Source organism: Erythranthe guttata, chromosome 3 (assembly GCF_056151865.1).
Source record: "Erythranthe guttata isolate IM_541 chromosome 3, IM_541, whole genome shotgun sequence".
Classification (NCBI taxonomy): Eukaryota; Viridiplantae; Streptophyta; class Magnoliopsida; order Lamiales; family Phrymaceae; genus Erythranthe; species Erythranthe guttata.
This window is the reverse complement of record NC_142535.1, coordinates 11,475,393-11,493,421: the sequence shown is the minus strand read 5'-3', so window position 1 is coordinate 11,493,421 and position 18,029 is coordinate 11,475,393. Positions and strand designations below refer to the sequence as shown.

General features: G+C 32.2%; 2 protein-coding genes across 2 annotated transcripts; both read left to right on the top strand.

The window, feature by feature from the left end:
- The first annotated feature begins 3,804 nt into the window (after positions 1-3,804).
- LOC105973516 (uncharacterized) lies at positions 3,805-7,653 on the top strand. The gene is made up of 2 exons (XM_012998548.2): positions 3,805-4,459; positions 7,075-7,653. The coding sequence occupies exons 1-2, from the start codon at positions 4,125-4,127 to the stop codon at positions 7,130-7,132; spliced, it is 393 nt and encodes a 130-aa protein (XP_012854002.1). The 5' UTR covers positions 3,805-4,124; the 3' UTR covers positions 7,133-7,653.
- Positions 5,217-7,063, top strand: LOC105953834 (uncharacterized). The gene is made up of 2 exons (XM_088815518.1): positions 5,217-5,919; positions 6,142-7,063. The coding sequence occupies exons 1-2, from the start codon at positions 5,311-5,313 to the stop codon at positions 6,979-6,981; spliced, it is 1,449 nt and encodes a 482-aa protein (XP_088671644.1). The 5' UTR covers positions 5,217-5,310; the 3' UTR covers positions 6,982-7,063.
- Positions 7,654-18,029: the final 10,376 nt, after the last annotated feature.

The window sequence follows — 18,029 nt, the reverse complement described above, 5'->3', positions numbered from 1 at the left end:
TTTTTTTTTTTTGCTGACGCGCGCGTGCGCGTCGGGCGCGTGTACGCCACGCGCGCATGCTGTGCACGTGCGCCTCTTCCTTCCTTTTTTTTTTCTGACGCGCGCGCGTGTACGCCACGCGCGCCACTTACTTTTTTTTTTTTTTCTTGGGTTGACGCGCGCGCCACTTACTTTTTCTGGACTATTTCTATGATCACCACGTCTGACTTGAGCGTCGGAGGGGTTTCCGCCGGATCAACCCCCGGCTTAGTTCATGTGTTCTATGATCGCATATACCTCAGGATCATCAAGTTGTCAAGCTACTGATCCGCTTTGCTCTCCCAGTTCGTTTTCTACACTACCCCAGATGATCTAAATAATTAGCATCATCATCAACCATGTATTATAATTAACGTATAATACTGCTTTCAATTCCTATGATCTTATTGTGCTTCTTTTTACAATTGAAGATCTGAAAAACTTTTGGCTGACTTGGAATCCATACTCACCCCATGTTAATATGAGAAAGTAAATAATTATCTAACATGAAATTATAATTATCTAATTTAATGGAAAAACAACAATTTATCAAGAAATCGAGCTTCTTGAGTTGTTTCCATTATTATTATTATTTAATAAAAATGGATGTGTAATGGCATTATGCCAAGACTTACCTACAAAGCAAATGAATTAAAAAATATTCGAATAAACATGATAAGTGATGTTAAAAGTATATTACAATAAAATGTAAACTAACAAAAATGAACTCAAAAATTTAATACAATTTTGTTTACAATTGTTCTCACACACACACAAAAAAAAAAAAAAAAATCTGATTTAACTACACACAATTAGACTGTATCAAAAGACATAAAAATACAATATTATAAATCATAAATTACTTAAATTACATTTGGTCAATTATATTCATCAATCAAATAACAACGTCCCCTCGATCAAGCGTTATCCATATCAATCAATTCATCATCGACTTCTTCTTCATCGGGCATATATATATATATATATATATATATATATATATATATATATATATATATATATATATATATATATATATATATATATATATATATATATATTTTGTTGGAAATTTTGAGTGTTAGACTCAATTTTGGTTGATTATTTAAGTGAATTAAATTTAGTTTCTCAAAATAAAATAAATGAGAAATTAATAAAATTATTTAATATAATAAATGGAAAATAAAGAATGTGAAATGCCACATTGAAAAAGATGAAGGCGTTTAAACACCTATTAAATTGAATAGGTGTGTAGTTAATGAGAAAAGGTGTGATACCTTTTCATGAAATTATTCTCCTAAGAGTTGTGACTTGTGGATATAACCTTTGAAAATCTATAAATAGATTCCAAAATCCACAATTTGATTAATTCATTTTTAACATGAAATTCAATACATTTATTGAATTCACTTCTCATCATAGCATATCATTGCATATTGTTGCAATTATGAAGTCCATTTCTTCGTGTCTTATAAAGTCCTAAACGTCGTTTTGTTCGCCGTGTTCCAATAATTGGTATGCTACTTTGTTGGAACTTAAAAAGTCGTTGTATTTTGGGAGACGATTGCCGTAAACCGAGAGCACTGCACGGGACAAATTTGTCTTAAGGAGAAAGAACTGAGTTCTTGCCTCGACTACATTTTTCTTGTCAAACTTCTATCAAAATTTTGTTTGTTCCCATTTCAAAAGGTTTTAACTAAGGTAAATATACCAAAGTTGACCAAGTTCAAAGAACCTAAGAATGTTGAAATGCATATTTATTGAATATGCGAAGTACGATATAGTGCACAAGATAGCCATTCTTGATGCAAATAAATTAAATATGTTTGGAAAATTGGATTTTGACCCAAGTTTGACAAACAATTCAAGTTGATTCCATTTGATTTATGGAATAAAAATCTACACTTTGACTAGATAAATCTAGTGTGTTTAATTTCTCAAACTCGACTATGGGTGAATGGAAATTAATGTATATGGAGGTGAAAAGTCACCATCCCACATTGACAATGAGCTACATTTAAAGCACTTTATATTAAGTGTAAATGATTAGTACAAGATATATCTCTCTATGAGATCAAGTGGTAATTTATAAAGTGATAAATAACCAAACGGTCAATAAAAGAGAGCTAAGCAAATCAGCAGTTTGATTTTGATTTTCTAATTTACGAGTTAGAAAATGAACCTCGGGCAACTAATGAAGTATTGTCCACTCAGGGGTTAATTGTCTTTGAGACAAATGAAAAATTAGTGAAAACTCGTATAGTATGAACTTAAATGAGTTCTAAAGCAATTTCACCTTTGATAAGAATTTGTTATTAAATACTTTTAAACTTGGCGAGTTTGAAAAGATGTTTTTGAGTAAATGACATGTTAGTCATGCGGTGTAAACATGGTATTATCATGAAAACGAACGAAATATAGTAAAATATTTCAATGTGGAAAATATGGTCCTATTGATGCAATCTTATTGAGATTAAAATCACAAAGGATTTGATGAATTATTGGAGTCTCATTATGTTGAGACAATGCTAGTCATATTGAACTCATCAATATAAGACTCTAAAGAATAGTGGTGAACAATGGTTCAACTAAAATATTCTTGAAAAGATTGTAGTTTAATGAACTACATGCATCCACATATTGATTGGGACGTTAAGCAAATCAAGTAAATAGGTAATCCTATAAGTAATAAGTGGAAGGTTAAATAAGGGTTCTTGGAAGTGTAAGATTCGCCTTAAACGTAAGTTATATTATAAAAGATATCCAGTTATACCTGAACAATATATTCATATGAATTGGATTTATGCTACTATGATACTAAGTCCGTAAATGAATTGGTATTGTGGAAGTCCTCAAAATAAATGTATAACTCCATTCACTATGGAATTCGAGTTATAACTTGGAAGCTAAAGAAAAATGTTGGATAACTCCATAATGTTCTATAGGACATTATGTGATGAACTTAGTTGGTGCTCGGAAATAATTGTAGTAGTCAATTGGCTATACAAAGAGCACAAAATAATATGTAAAATGGTAAAGTCTCGATCTTAGACATAACACCATTTAGCAATTGATCTCTAGAGAAATTATAAACGTTGACTTTACAAAGTCAAGAGATAATTTGATTGATCCTTGACGAAGGAATCAATAGAGATCAAATGTGCTAGTTAGTGATGGGAATGGGTCTATAAACCCACAACTCAAATGAAAATCCATGATGGTAACCCAACCTTGTAGATTGGAGATCCCAAGATCTTGGTTCAATGGGACAACTAAGTTATGGAAATTCAAATCGAGCACTTGGAAATAATTCCTACCATTCCCTAAAATCCAAGTCCTACCTGTCGAATGTGGTGAGGTTAAGTCTAGTGACTTTTAATGATTCCTATGACCTTTTAAGGTGGAATACGACAGGGTATTCTTTATGGGAGATCACCTAAATAAGTGTGAAGTATAGGGCCGCTTCAATGAAACACTTATGAATCCAAGAATTGGTCAAGACCGAAATGAACACAACGTGAGAACAAAAAACGTTAGAGATGTTATTGTGTAAGTGTTGTTGTCTTGGTTTACATAAAAGTTGATTAGTTTAAGACATCGCGTTCACTAAGCAATAAGTAAATCAAACAACATTTTACTAAGGAAGGTTCAAAGTCATAAGCTACCTCTCCCGATGCAATAACAAATCGCTTGAACTTTGAATGTGTCTGCATGCATTAATTTCATTCATGTGGGGGATTGTTGGAAATTTTGAGTGTTAGAATCAATTTTGGTTGATTATTTAAGGGGAAACTACAGATAAATCCCTAATCCAAAACTTGAAACACAGATCAGTCCCTAGGTAGTTTGCCCTAGCATTTCAGTCCCTACTCACACGCCTAACATGCAGATCAGTCCCTAATGTGAATTTTATATATTTTATTATATTTTCTTCTCACTCTCACCCTTTTCTCTCTCATGCTTTTCTCTCTCTTCATCTTCTCTTTCTTTCTTCTCTCTCTTCATTTCTATCTGCTTTCTTTCTTCTCTATTTCTTCTCCATTTCTCTCCTCTGGTTTCCCCTTTTTTCCGGCGAAAAAATCACTGTAAAACCCACCCACCCCACAATGGCTACAAATGATGTATCTAACGATGTACCCAGTGTGATTCTTGGAAGTTGTCGATACAAAAATCAACTTCACATTATTTCCATAAAAAGTAATTCGACATTAATGGAGATATATGGTGCTATTATCAACAAATGGAATCATATCCATCCAGATGCACTGATCCTCCAATACTTGGCTCCTCGGGAAAGATTGTATGTGACATTGGGCACTGATGAAGATGTGGAGAATATGGTTGCATTGCATCTGATAATGAAGATGAGTGTGGTCGACATTGTCGTGACCTGCAAAGATGAAGCTAATTCGCGTGGAAAGAGGGTTCGCACCGATGGCTGGTAGGTCTCCATCTTTTTCTGTACTGCTGAAATGCATTTCTTTATGGTTGTTAATTATTGTGTGATACATAGTATAAAATATGGCACATAATAGTATCATGCTAATATAAATATGGTATGGACGTATGATACTTACAGTACGTAACCTTGATCTGAGTAGTATGGGTGATAGGTAAATTTGGTACTGCTGGTGGGAAAACATAGTATCATATAATGAGGAAGATAGTACGTTACCTTCATCTGAATAGTATGGGTGATAGGTAAATTTGGTACTGTTAATGGGAAAACATAGTATCATATAATGGGGAAGATAGTACGTAACCTTCATCTGAATAGTATGGGTGATAGGTAAACTTGGTACTATTTGTGGGAAAACTTAGTATTATATAATGGATAAGATAGTATGGAACCAGTGCATTGTTATGATATTTTCATGTACATTGTTATTTGGATTCCACTCTATTGTAATCCATTTTTAAAATTTTTTTGAAACCAAAAGCGGCGATCAATCGATGGAAATCGAGGGTAATCCGCTTGGAAATTCAATTGATGCATGGAGACATTGCATCCGTGGGGAGAATCAGTTTTTTAAAGATCCTGATGATTTTAGGCATATGCTGAAAAACTATTCTATTGCTAATAATCGATCATTTAAGTACATGAAAAATGATCAACAAAAGATCATAGCAGTATGCATTCACGAAAACTGCAAATGGAGGGTTTATGCATCATTGTACAAGTCAGATAACTTATTTAGCATTCGCAAGTGCAATCTTGAGCACACTTGTGGTGATGCTACTCTTCGTACAAGGGGTCATCCTAAAGCCGATGCTACATGGATTGCCCAAATTATGAAACGAAAATTGAGAACGCAGCCAGCTTACACACCATGTGGTATGTTAGAAGATATCCGAGACGATTATGGTCTGGAGCTTCAGTACTACACAGCATGGAGGGGTAAAGAAAAAGCAATGCGCGATATCCATGGTGATGAGACGACATGTTATGATAAACTGAGACGCTATTGTCGTGCATTAAAAATGCATAACCCTGGTAGCATGGCAGAGTATGAGATTGAACCTGCTACTCAAAAGTTTATTCGAATATTTATTAGTTTTGGGAGTTCTATCTCCGGCTTTCATCGGTGTAGGCCGATGATATGTTTGGATGGGACTCACATTAAAAATAAGTACAAAGGATGCTTGCTTTCTGCTGTGTGCAAGGATCCAAATGATTCCTTGTATACATTGGCATACGCAGTTGTTGATGCTGAGAATGATAAAAACTGGGAGTGGTTTTGCATTAAATTGAAACAAATTCTAGATCTTCACAATGACAATAGATCTTTTACCATTTTCTCTGATCGTCATTCGGGGCTTCTTAAAGCCGTCCCGATGGTATTTCCTAGTAGCCACCATGCATATTGTTTGCGACACTTGGTGGATAACTTTAGAACTCAGGTATTTTGATTCTCTTTAATATGCAAATTGGAACGTACCATTTGTCACCTCATGTCATACTTTTGTATAACATGTTTCATACTTTTGTATAACATGTTTCATACATTTGTGTAACATGTGTCATACTTTTGTATAACACATTTCATACATTTGTATAGCATGTTTCATACATTTGTATAGCATGTTTCATACATTTGTATAACATGTTTCAAAATAATATAGGTCCTGAGGAAGTACCCATTGCACAACAAGTCATATTGGGCGAGTGTTTTACATAATGCTGCATATGCTCCTACTCGGCAGGAGTTCGATGCAACTATTTCTTGTATAGTGCAATCTATGCCTCTCGCGGCATCATTTATTTCGAATTCTGATCCAAATCATTGGGCGAATGCCTATTTTTCTGGAGAAAGATGGGGAATCGTGAACAATAATCAGGCAGAAAATTGGAATGGTTGGGTTAAAGATGCCCGATCTTTGCCTGTTCCATCCATGATTGATCACATACGGATCAAAATAATGGAGATGCTAGTTAAACGACAAGGAAAAAGTTTGGCAATGACTGGCATATTGTGCAAGAAAATTCTAAAGAGATTAACAATCAATCATATGGCCTCTCGTTCCTTAAAATATTGTAGATCAAGTAGTACCGCTTTTGAGGTATATGATGAGGACAAGTCGTATAAGGTTGACTTGCAGCAGAAGACTTGTTCTTGTAAAGCATGGCAATTAGAGAAACTTCCATGCAAACATGCATGTGCATGTTTGGAGTCAAAAGGATACTCAGTATATGAGTTTGTGGATCCATGCTTTCATATTGATACGTACAAACAGGTATATCAATTCACGATTAACCCAATTCCCTCGTTTGATGAGGACTTTGACTTGTACGATGCGTGTAATGCTCCGCCCGATGTCTTTGTTAATGCACCTGATTCGAGAACTCGACCGGGACGTAGAAAGACAAAAAGAATTCCTTCACAAGTGCAAACTCGTAAACTGAATTGTACTCGGTGTGGGAAGCCTGGACACAATCGTCGTACTTGCACACAACCAATCTGACTAGCAATTTTTTTTAATGTAAATACTGTCTGCATTTGTGTTAATTAAACTAACTAGTCTTGTTTCTAATGTAAATTTTATGTTTTTCATCAGGGAGGACAAGATGGAGGAGAGCTTACATGATTGCCCATTATGTTATTCAAGTGATTGAAGTGAATGAAAACTGGTTGTTTGTACTTTATTATTATGTGATTTGCACTATGTTGTTTTGAACTTTGTACTATGTTTCAATTTGCACTATGTTTTTGCTATTTGTAGTTTGTACTATGTATTAGGTACTCTGTTCATTGATGGTTTATCATTTTCAGTCTAATGGTACTATTTTTATTTACACATGGTATTGGATATGAGATAGGATGGTATGCCTATTGTTGGTTGATGGTTTATCATTTTCAGTCTAATAGTACTATTTTTATTTACACATGGTATTAGATATGCGATATGATGGTATGCTTGTTGCTGCTTGATGGTTTATCATTTTCAGTATAAAGGTACTGATTTGATTTACGCATGGTATTATCTATGAGATAGGATGGTATGACTTACTCAATTTATGACCGTTACAATATAGCCGTTGCTTATAATATAGCCGTTGCTTATTGTCAGAACTAGTCAAGTCATAATATGACCATAAATGACACATAGGCTCATTTGTTTCTAATTCATGGCTTCTTCTAGTAGCACCACTCAAAGGGAAATGAGTGGGTTAAAATACAAAAAAGGGAAATGCAAGCATCTTGATTGTGGGAAGAAAACAATAATCATGGTTTCAGAAACTATTTCGAATCCCGGAAGGTTATTTTACTGTTGCCCACACCATGGCTACTCCCATTGGTGTGAACCATTTGAAGTTGGGCAAACTTTTTCCAACTCAAATCGTGAAGAAAATGAAGCTACAAGTGCGTCGATGAACCAAGTCCATCAAGAAAGTGAAGTGAAGAATTGCAATTCTGAAGGTGGAGTAGTTCATAGTTTGATAGTGTTGAATCTAGTAATATTTGCAGTCTACATGCTATGTAAAACCTATGTACTGTTGTTTAATTAGTGAACATAAGAGTACAATGTATAAGCTGGTAAAGTTTGGGTTCTTCAGCATTTATAGTACGCTTTGTTAACCAATTAAGTATAATGTATAAGCTGGTAAAGTACAAGTGAGTCATCACTATAGTACCATGTGTTCATTGATAAAGTATATGTTTGCCATTCATATAGTATTTTTACACTCTATATATTATTGTCGGGCCAATGCGTCCATATGATCGCATTTTAAGACACAACTCTTCAGTTTTAGACTATTAAGAATGAATGGAGACAATGTGGGAGTAGATCAACATCGACTATGGTAAGAATTGAGGAAAGTATTAGTTTTACACTTGAGCAATGTAGACTTGTATGAATATATTGTATAGTATATGAGTATCATTTATGAAATTCAACATATTTATGGGATCTTGTATTCAAACGCAACAATAATGCTCACCTACCTTAAAATAATCATCTAAAACATAATTTATGCATCTCCCGTACTTATTGATCATTAAAACGTCGATGAAATTGGTACAATTCAATTCATCAAAAAATATAGTACGCTTTGTTAACCAATTAAGTATAATGTATAAGCTGGTAAAGTACAAGTGAGTCATCACTATAGTACCATGTGTTCACTGATAAAGTATATGTTTGCCATTCATATAGTATTTTTACACTCTATATATTATTGTCGGGCCAATGCATCCATATGATCGCATTTTAAGACACAACTCTTCAGTTTTAGACTATTAAGAATGAATGGAGACAATGTGGGAGTAGATCAACATCGACTATGGTAAGAATTGAGGAAAGTATTAGTTTTACACTTGAGCAATGTAGACTTGTATGAATATATTGTATAGTATATGAGTATCATGTATGAAATTCAACATATTTATGGGATCTTGTATTCAAACGCAACAATAATGCTCACCTACCTTAAAATAATCATCTAAAACATAATTTATGCATCTCCCGTACTTATTGATCATTAAAACGTCGATGAAATTGGTACAATTCAATTCATCAAAAAATATAGTACGCTTTGTTAACCAATTAAGTATAATGTATAAGCTGGTAAAGTACAAGTGAGTCGTGACTATAGTACGATTTGTTCACTGATAAAGTATATGTTTGCCATTCATATAGTATTTTTACACTCTATATATTATTGTCGGGCCAATGCATCCATATGATCGCATTTTAAGACACAACTCTTCAGTTTAAGACTATTAAGAATGAATGGAGACAATGTATGACTATATTGTATAGTATATGTGTATCATGTATGAAATTCAACATATTTATGGGATCTTGTATTCCAAACGCAACAATAATGCTCACCTACCTTAAAATAATCATCTAAAACAATAATGGAGACAATGTGGGAGTCAATCAACATCGATTATGGTAAGTTTTTTGTGAATACACATGTGAAGTACGCTTTGTTCATCAAATAAGTACAAGTCTATTGTTGACAAGGTATCTTCGAATGGACTAGACAGTATTTGTTGCTCATTTTTATGGTACGCTTATATTCTTTATACAAACTAATTAATCGCAAAATAAAGTACCATGTGTTCAAAAGGCAAGTACATTTCATCGAAACATATAGTACAATGTATACAATGAAAAAGTACGAGTAGAGCTAATCAATAGTATTATTAGCTCTACAACAAAAGGACAGATTGTTTATGGCATAAAAACACATTCACCTGTTCATTAATTAATTACAAAAAAGACAAGAACCCCAAAACACTTCCACTCCCAGTTTTTTCACAATAACGCCAGATCTATTTCATATTTAGCTTCCACTTCTACTCCCCGATGCCTCAGAAAGATAGCTGCTAGTTTTGGGCGAAGTATTTTGATATCGCAAGTTTTTGCCTTAAACCAAATATCTTCACTGTTTATAGCATGAAAATATGCCCACATGCAGACAAACAAGCCGCAATCAAGGTTCCCATCCTGCTGCCTGCATCCATGAACCCATTTAGCTTCCGATTGTATCTCCAACCCAGACCTTCTTTCAACCACCTTGCTGTAAAACGAGGCCTACGAAAATAAAATATTATATTAGTCTACAACAATTCGCAAGAATAAAGAATAACTAATTACAAGAATATGGGCTTACGACATAATCCGCAATTCCTGGGAAATTCGGAGAATAGTCTATGGAGTTCCAATGGTAAATACATTTATCTATTGGGTTCAGAACAAGCAGGAACCAGTGTTCACTGGAATTGATAGGTATCATGACAAATGTTTTACTGAAGATATTTGCTGTGTTTAGCTTGTCAAAAGCCATCGTTCCAAAAATAGTAAAATCATTGAGAAGACGATCAAACATGGCATCGCTCATTCGTTCTACGTCCACCCGAGGTCGCGACATTAACTCTTGCTACGAAACATAATAGAGAATATTAGATAAACATTGTAATGTATGCATAATTATTTGTTAAACCACTATATACCTGGGCAGGGGAGTCAAGGTAATCAATCTCATGTCCATGTTGGTTCATGATAGATTCGGAACATAATAGATTCAAGTACAAATCTATGTGTTCTGCACTCAGCATTTCATCAAATAAAAGTTCGCACATATGCCTTCCCGTCAACTGATGTGGGCCTCTCTCCACAATAGTTTCACTACAGTAAGACATAACCACGTACTATTGGATAAGTAAACTTGTACTATGTACAAAGTTACTACATACTATAACATGCAGTAAACATGTACTATTGGATAAGTAAACTTATACTATGTACAAAGTTACTACATACTATAACATGCAGTCAACATGTACCATTGTATAAGTAAACTTATACTATGTACAAAGTTACTACATACTATAACATGCAGTCAACATGTACTATGCATTCACTTGACATATACCATTAAAGACATTAACATGTACTATCAAGGTGGTTGTGCTCTTACCCTAAATCAACACTTTCCAAGAACTGATCCAACAATATCCTATCTTCTTCGGATATTTGGTCACGACGTACGTAGTCCTTTCTTCCCCGGTAATAATCGGCATTCTATATAACGAATAAATCACACCAATTATGACAAAAAATAATAATAATGTAATACTAATATTAGATAAAAATACCTTGATCCCAGGGACTGAAACCGAAACCTTGGACACAGGAACTTGTTTACGACCACGTCCTCGTCCTCGTCCTCGCACGCGTGGAACTTTGGCCTTTGACTTTGACTTTCGTCTCCTTGATTTCTCTCTCTTTCTTCACTTCGTTCTCCTTCACCTTCCATCCCCTCTACTTCATTTTTTTCTGCTTCTTTTTCCCTTTCCTCTATCTCTATCTCTTTCTCTATCTCTATCTCTGCCTCTATCTCTATCTCTTTCTCTGTCTCCGTCTCTCTCTCTTTTTCTGTCTCTCTCTCATTCTCTCTCTCATTCACTCTCTCTGTCTCTTTCTCTGTCTCTTTCTCTTTCTCCTTCTCTTTCTCCTGCTCTTTCTCTATCTCTATCTCCTTCTCTTTCTCTATCTCCTTTTCTTTCTTTCTCTTACTCTGCATTTTTTTTTCTTTATTTTTTTCTTCTGTTACATTCCCCCTCTTCCTTTTTAAGTTATTCTTCATCTGCTGCAACTAAAAAAAACAATAGTACGAAACATGTTATACCATAGTATTATATTAGTTGACATATAGTATGTTCCAATGGGAATGGAAGTATGAATTTTAGGGTTTATTGTTTTAATGACTTACAGATGTTGCTTCCACGTCTCCAATCTCATCTTCACTACTCTCAGAACTTATTTCCACAAATCTGTCAGCACTAATTCCAACAACTGGACCAGAAATTACTTCCAAAACCGGAAAAAGCAACGCTTTCTCTTTCGGGTACACAGAAAATGGTATAACCTAATAAACGTAAAAAATTTGTTAGCAAATACCTAATACATTATATATTTTGTAACTCAAAGTGTTACCTGCACTTGTTTTATCTGATCAAAAAGCAACCTAGCTGCTTCTTCATCGATTGGGATTTTGCTGTCTTGCCACCGGAAGAACCGGGGAAATTTGTAAACACTGGTGCTAACCCCTAGTGACGTGATCCTTTCATGCACCCATGCCTGCGTATTTTGGAATCAATATTAATTGGTATATTCAATATAACATAATATATATTCACTATTAGATATCACTTACCAATAAGCCGATAGTGCATCCATCAAAATACTTCAACCCCCCCTTCAGATACCCCTCCATATTCTCAACAAGAATATCATACACCAACTTTCCCCATGCAAAAGACCCTAAAACCTCCAAATCTTCTACATGCGGATAAACCCACCTTTCTAACGTTTTGTTCCCCTTTGGCAGTAGAATAGTATTAAACAGATAAATAGTGTACAATCTGCTGAAATCTTCAACAGATTGTTGATCGGACATAACTGCATAGGCCTCCAGTTTATAACCAATATATGGCCTCGTCATTAAAGATAACTTACCATCAAAAATACGTGTGATGAAACCAGTGTCTCTGCCATCCATATTCACATCCACCGGTACGCCTTCGTACTGCAGCCCTAATACGATAGATAATTGCTGCGGAGTGAATTCCAAGCGTATAGTATTTCCCCCAAACCAGAAGGCCCGATCTTCTGGATTGTACGCTTGCATGAGAGACACAACCCTATGGAAGCTGTGGTTTATTTTAGGCATGTCCATGTAGTGATAGAAGGGATTTTTCTTCAGTACTTCATGATGTTGTTTCTTCATCACTTTTTTCACACCTTCCATAGTTAGGTGAAAAGCGATCGGTGAGCACCTGCAGCCTATTGATAGCTTGCTGCAATCTTCTTTTACAACAATTCCTGCAATTACATACACATAAAACAAATACAATTATAACAAATACAACGTACTATAAAGTTCCACATGTCAATACCATCCGAAATCACTAGTAATACCATTCAAAGGCACTGGTAATACTATTATGGCATATGACTTATACTACAGGACCATCAAACATTATACTTCTAGTACCACAAGTCAATACCATCCGAAGTCACAAGTAATACCATTCAAAGGCACTAGTAATACTATTATGGCATATGACTTATACTACAGGACCATCAACATTATACTTCTAGTACCACATGTCAATACCATCCGAAGTCACTAGTAATACCATTCAAAGTCACTGGTAATACTATTGTGGCATATGACACATGCTACAGAACCATCAAAGATTATACCATCTAAATGCACTATTAATACCATTACTGCGCATGACACATACTATAGAACCAGTACGAAAAATACAATAAGCCTCTTTCCCATATCCTATATGAAACCCTTGTTAGGACTCAAAATGCTTTGGGGACATGCTAATGTCACCGAAGAATAATACCCATGAGAAAACTGTTACAAAATCATGAAATTCGACAACAAATAAATGATCTTTGCAAACCCAAACAACAGAACAACAAATATTGGAACCGATTTAATGATTAGGGCAAACACCGAATAAAGTCGAGGCATAATACCCATGAGTGGATATGTTCAAAATCATGCAATTCTATAACAAATAAACCTTTTTGCCCTGCTTAAGCAACACCCAAATGGGTCTGTTTCCAAGAAAATGAAAAAAAAAATAAAAAATCAAACCTTGTTGTTTACCCTGCTTCACCATTGTTTATAAATGGGTTTGTTTATACTATTTTTCTGCGGTTTGTTGATTCTTCGTGTTTCGTAATTTCTTCCTTCTTTGTTGTTTCTCTGTTGCGTTTCTTCTTCGTTTCTTCTTCGTTTCTTCTTCGTTTCTTCTTCGTTTCTTCTAGGTCTGAAAATGGGTATTACTGAACGGTGGTTTTTTCTGCGCCTTTTTAGCTTCTTTTTTGTTGTTTGATTTTTGAAATGTAACGGGCAAAGAGCGTGTAATACAAACGGCGCGTTGGAAGTTGAAAAGAAGTTATGTAAAATTAGTATAAAGTAAAGGGTATTTTCGTATTTGCACATTTTATTAGGGACTGATCTGCATGTTAGGTGTGTGAGTAGGGACTGAAATGCTAGGGCAAACTACCTAGGGACTGATCTGTGCTTCAAGTTTTGGATTAGGGATTTATCTGTAGTTTCCCCATTATTTAAGTGGGTTAAGTTTAGTTTCTCAAAATTAAATTAATGAGAAATTAATAATAAATGGAAAATGAAGAAAGCGAAATGCCACATTGAAAAAATAGAGGTATTTAAACCCCTATTAAATTGAATAGGTGTGTAGTTAATGAGAAAAGATGTGATACATTTTCATGAAATTATTTTCCTAAGAGTTGTGACTTGTGGTTAGGGGTGGGAACGAGCCGAGCTCGGCTCTTTTGGCCAGCTCGAGCTCGAGCTCGAGTCTATGTTGCCGAGCTCGAGCTCGAGCTCATTTAATTATTTTTTATTCAAATCATTTGATTTTTTATTAAAAATTATTTATAAGAAAAAAATTATAAAATAAATAATGAACTCTAGTTATATAAATTTTTAATTTTTCTATTATTATTATGAATTATATAAGTAATATAGATTTGTTTTTATTTAAATACTAGAAATATTTGTTATTATAAACTATTTACTACTTAGTTAATAATAATAATAATAATAATAATAATAATAATAATAATAATAATAATAATAATAATAATAATAATAATAATAATAATAATAATAATAATAATAATAATAATAATAATAATAATAATAATAATAATAATAATAATAATAATAATAATAATAATAATAATAGTAATAATAATAATAATAATAATAATAATAATAATAATAATAATAATAATAATAATAATAATAATAATAATAATAATAATAATAATAATAATAATAATAATAATAATAATAATAATAATAATAATAATAATAATAATAATAATAATAATAATATATGTAAAATAAAAAAAAATAAAAAATAAAAAGAAGGCAGCTCGCGAGCCGGCTCGCGAGCTGTCGAACAACTAATTTTAGGCTCGAGCTCGAGCTCGAAAAGCTGGAGCTCGAGTTCGAGCCTTTGTCGAGCCGGCTCGTCGAGTTCGCGAGCCGGCTCGGCTCGTTTATCACCCCTACTTGTGGTCATAACCTTTGAAAATCTATAAATAGTTTCCAAAATCCACCATTTGATTAATTTATTTTTCACATGAAATTTAATACATTAATTGAATTCACTTCTCATCATAGCATATCATTGCATATTGTTGCAATTATCAAGTCCACTTCTTCGTGTCTTGTAAAGTCCTAAACGTCGTTTTGTTCGCCGTGTTCCAATAATTAGTATGCTACTTTGTTGGAACAGAAATAGTCGTTGTATCTTGGAAGACGATTGCCGTAAACCGAGAGCACTGCATGGGGCAAATTTGTCTTAAGGAGAAAAAACTAAGTTCTTGCCTCAACTATATTTTTCTTGTCATACTTCTGTCCAAATTTTGTTTGTTCCCATTTCAAACTACACACCGATATATATATATATATATATATATATATATATATATATATATATATATATATATATATATATATATATACACACACACGCGGGTATTATTTTATGTACATTAAGTACATTTAAATTATTTGAATTCAAATACGAATGTTTTATTACAACTACATGAGTTATTTTTTTCTTTTACATGCATAACTTCATCAAACTTATATACAAAATTAGTATTCTAATAATCATTCATCCTCTTAGAATTAAAATTTGAATACAAAACACTTGACAAAATGTAATATATATGATATAAAAACTAAATTCTAATTTTCAAGCAAAATAAAAAAAAAAAAAAAAAAAAAAAAAAAAAAAAAAACTTTGTTTAAATCCATATACAAAATGTTAATATTAGTCATGAAGTCCCCTTCTTAATTTTATAAATTATATATAATATAATGTGGTCATAAAGAAGTTAATATTCAGCATATTATTACAAAAAAATAAAAAAATAAAATTAATAATTCTTATATAATGTAAAAAAAAGGAGATAGTATACCATGCAATATATATATATATATATATATATATATATATATATATATATATATATATATATATATATATATATATATATATATATTGCATGCAATATATGTAATAAACTATATAATGTATGCATTTATACATACATAGTTAATGTATGAAGAAAAGTGTTGTAATGATAAAAAAAGGGATTTGATAAATGCCGTTCGAGCTTTAATAATACCATTACGACTTCAAACGTGATTTTGATTATTTTTAATTTCAAATTTTGCAAAACCCGACAAATAGAATTATTCTACTCGGGATGCTGCGTCGGTGAGAGCGGCCAATAGGGTATCAGTGGTTCTACAAATGGGAATTGGATTCGGCATTTGAGAAGACCATTGGGAGTAGATGGAGAAAATACATTAGAAAAATGGGATTATCTTTTTGGTTGAAAGATATTACATTGGAATTGACATTGGAGAGGACAAATGGGGGTTAGATGGGGAAGATACATAGACCCAACAGATAAACAAAAAACAAAGTTATTCAAGAATTTCAATTCAATTTTACATTTTTCCTCTAACTACCAAACAAAATTAAAGAAAGTGTACTTCAGGAATCAAAATTCTTTGATTTCACTTTTTTTTTTTCATTTTCATTTTTCTCATTTCAAAATTCCAAATCCAATCCAAGGCATAAAGAGATCTAATCATCTAAAAATGTCCTAAATCACAAAAATCACACTTCATATAAATGCACATACAATCGTATTCTGAGTTAGTTTTCTAATCCAACTTAAATCACAAAAATTAGATGTCGGGCGAGAAAGATATACATGAATTAATGGATATTGCCCACAACTTTGATGTATTGAGGTATCTAAAATTCAAAATGTGACTCATTCATGCATAATTTTGTCACACGACACCCAATCTAGCGGATTTGAGTTGGATTAGAAAGCTAACCCAAAGGACTACAATTTTAATGTTTTGAATTTTGCCAAAATAAAAATAGAAATATGTCAAAATCAGGTTTGAAGTCAAAACGGTATTAGTAAAATTGAAACGACATTAACATTTCAGTCAAAAAAAAAAAACACGTATTATTAAGATTATGCATTTTATAAATATGGAATATATTCTCTTAATAAAAAATCAACAATCTAAATATATGAAAAAAAAATATTTCTAGAATATCATTTATCAATAATTTAAATCATTATCTACTTTATTTAGAAAAAAACATCAAGTCAAATAAATAAAATATACATACGCATGTCGTTTAAATACAATTTATTTACATTTATTCTATAATTCACTTTGTTAATTAATTATATATATATATATATATATATATATATATATATATATATATATATATATATATATATATATATATATATATATATATATGAAAAGTGAAATAAATTGAAGTAATTATTTTAAATAACTAATTATAATATACAAAATTTTGTTTAAATATAATTTATTTATAATTATTCTAAAGTAATTTTCTTATTAATTTACATTTTATAAATAAGATAATTTGACAATGATATTACAATCAGTTATATATTATATACAGAAATAACAATTAAATACACAGATTTTTGTGGATTCATAGATGAAATGATAAAATGTATTATAAAATTATTAATTCATCTATTGAAAAATGGAATCGGAGGATTTCCATAAGCAGATTGATAATTATAAAAACCATGCAATCTTATTTATTAAAGGGAATAACCCCAAATTGAATAAAAGTTAAAAACTATGGGGCGAAAATAAGATATGTAAAACTTTAATTGTGTATATACGAAAATATGATAATAAACAAATAATAAAAAATAAAAAATAATGGTAAATAAAATTTTATTTACAAAATAATGAAAATAAACAAATAAATACTATCCAAATTTATTGAAATAAAATAATAAAAACTAATATAAACGTACAAATTAATAATAATGTTTGTACAAATGATAAAATGGATTCAAATAAGCATTATTAATGGACACGAAAATTAATATTGTTA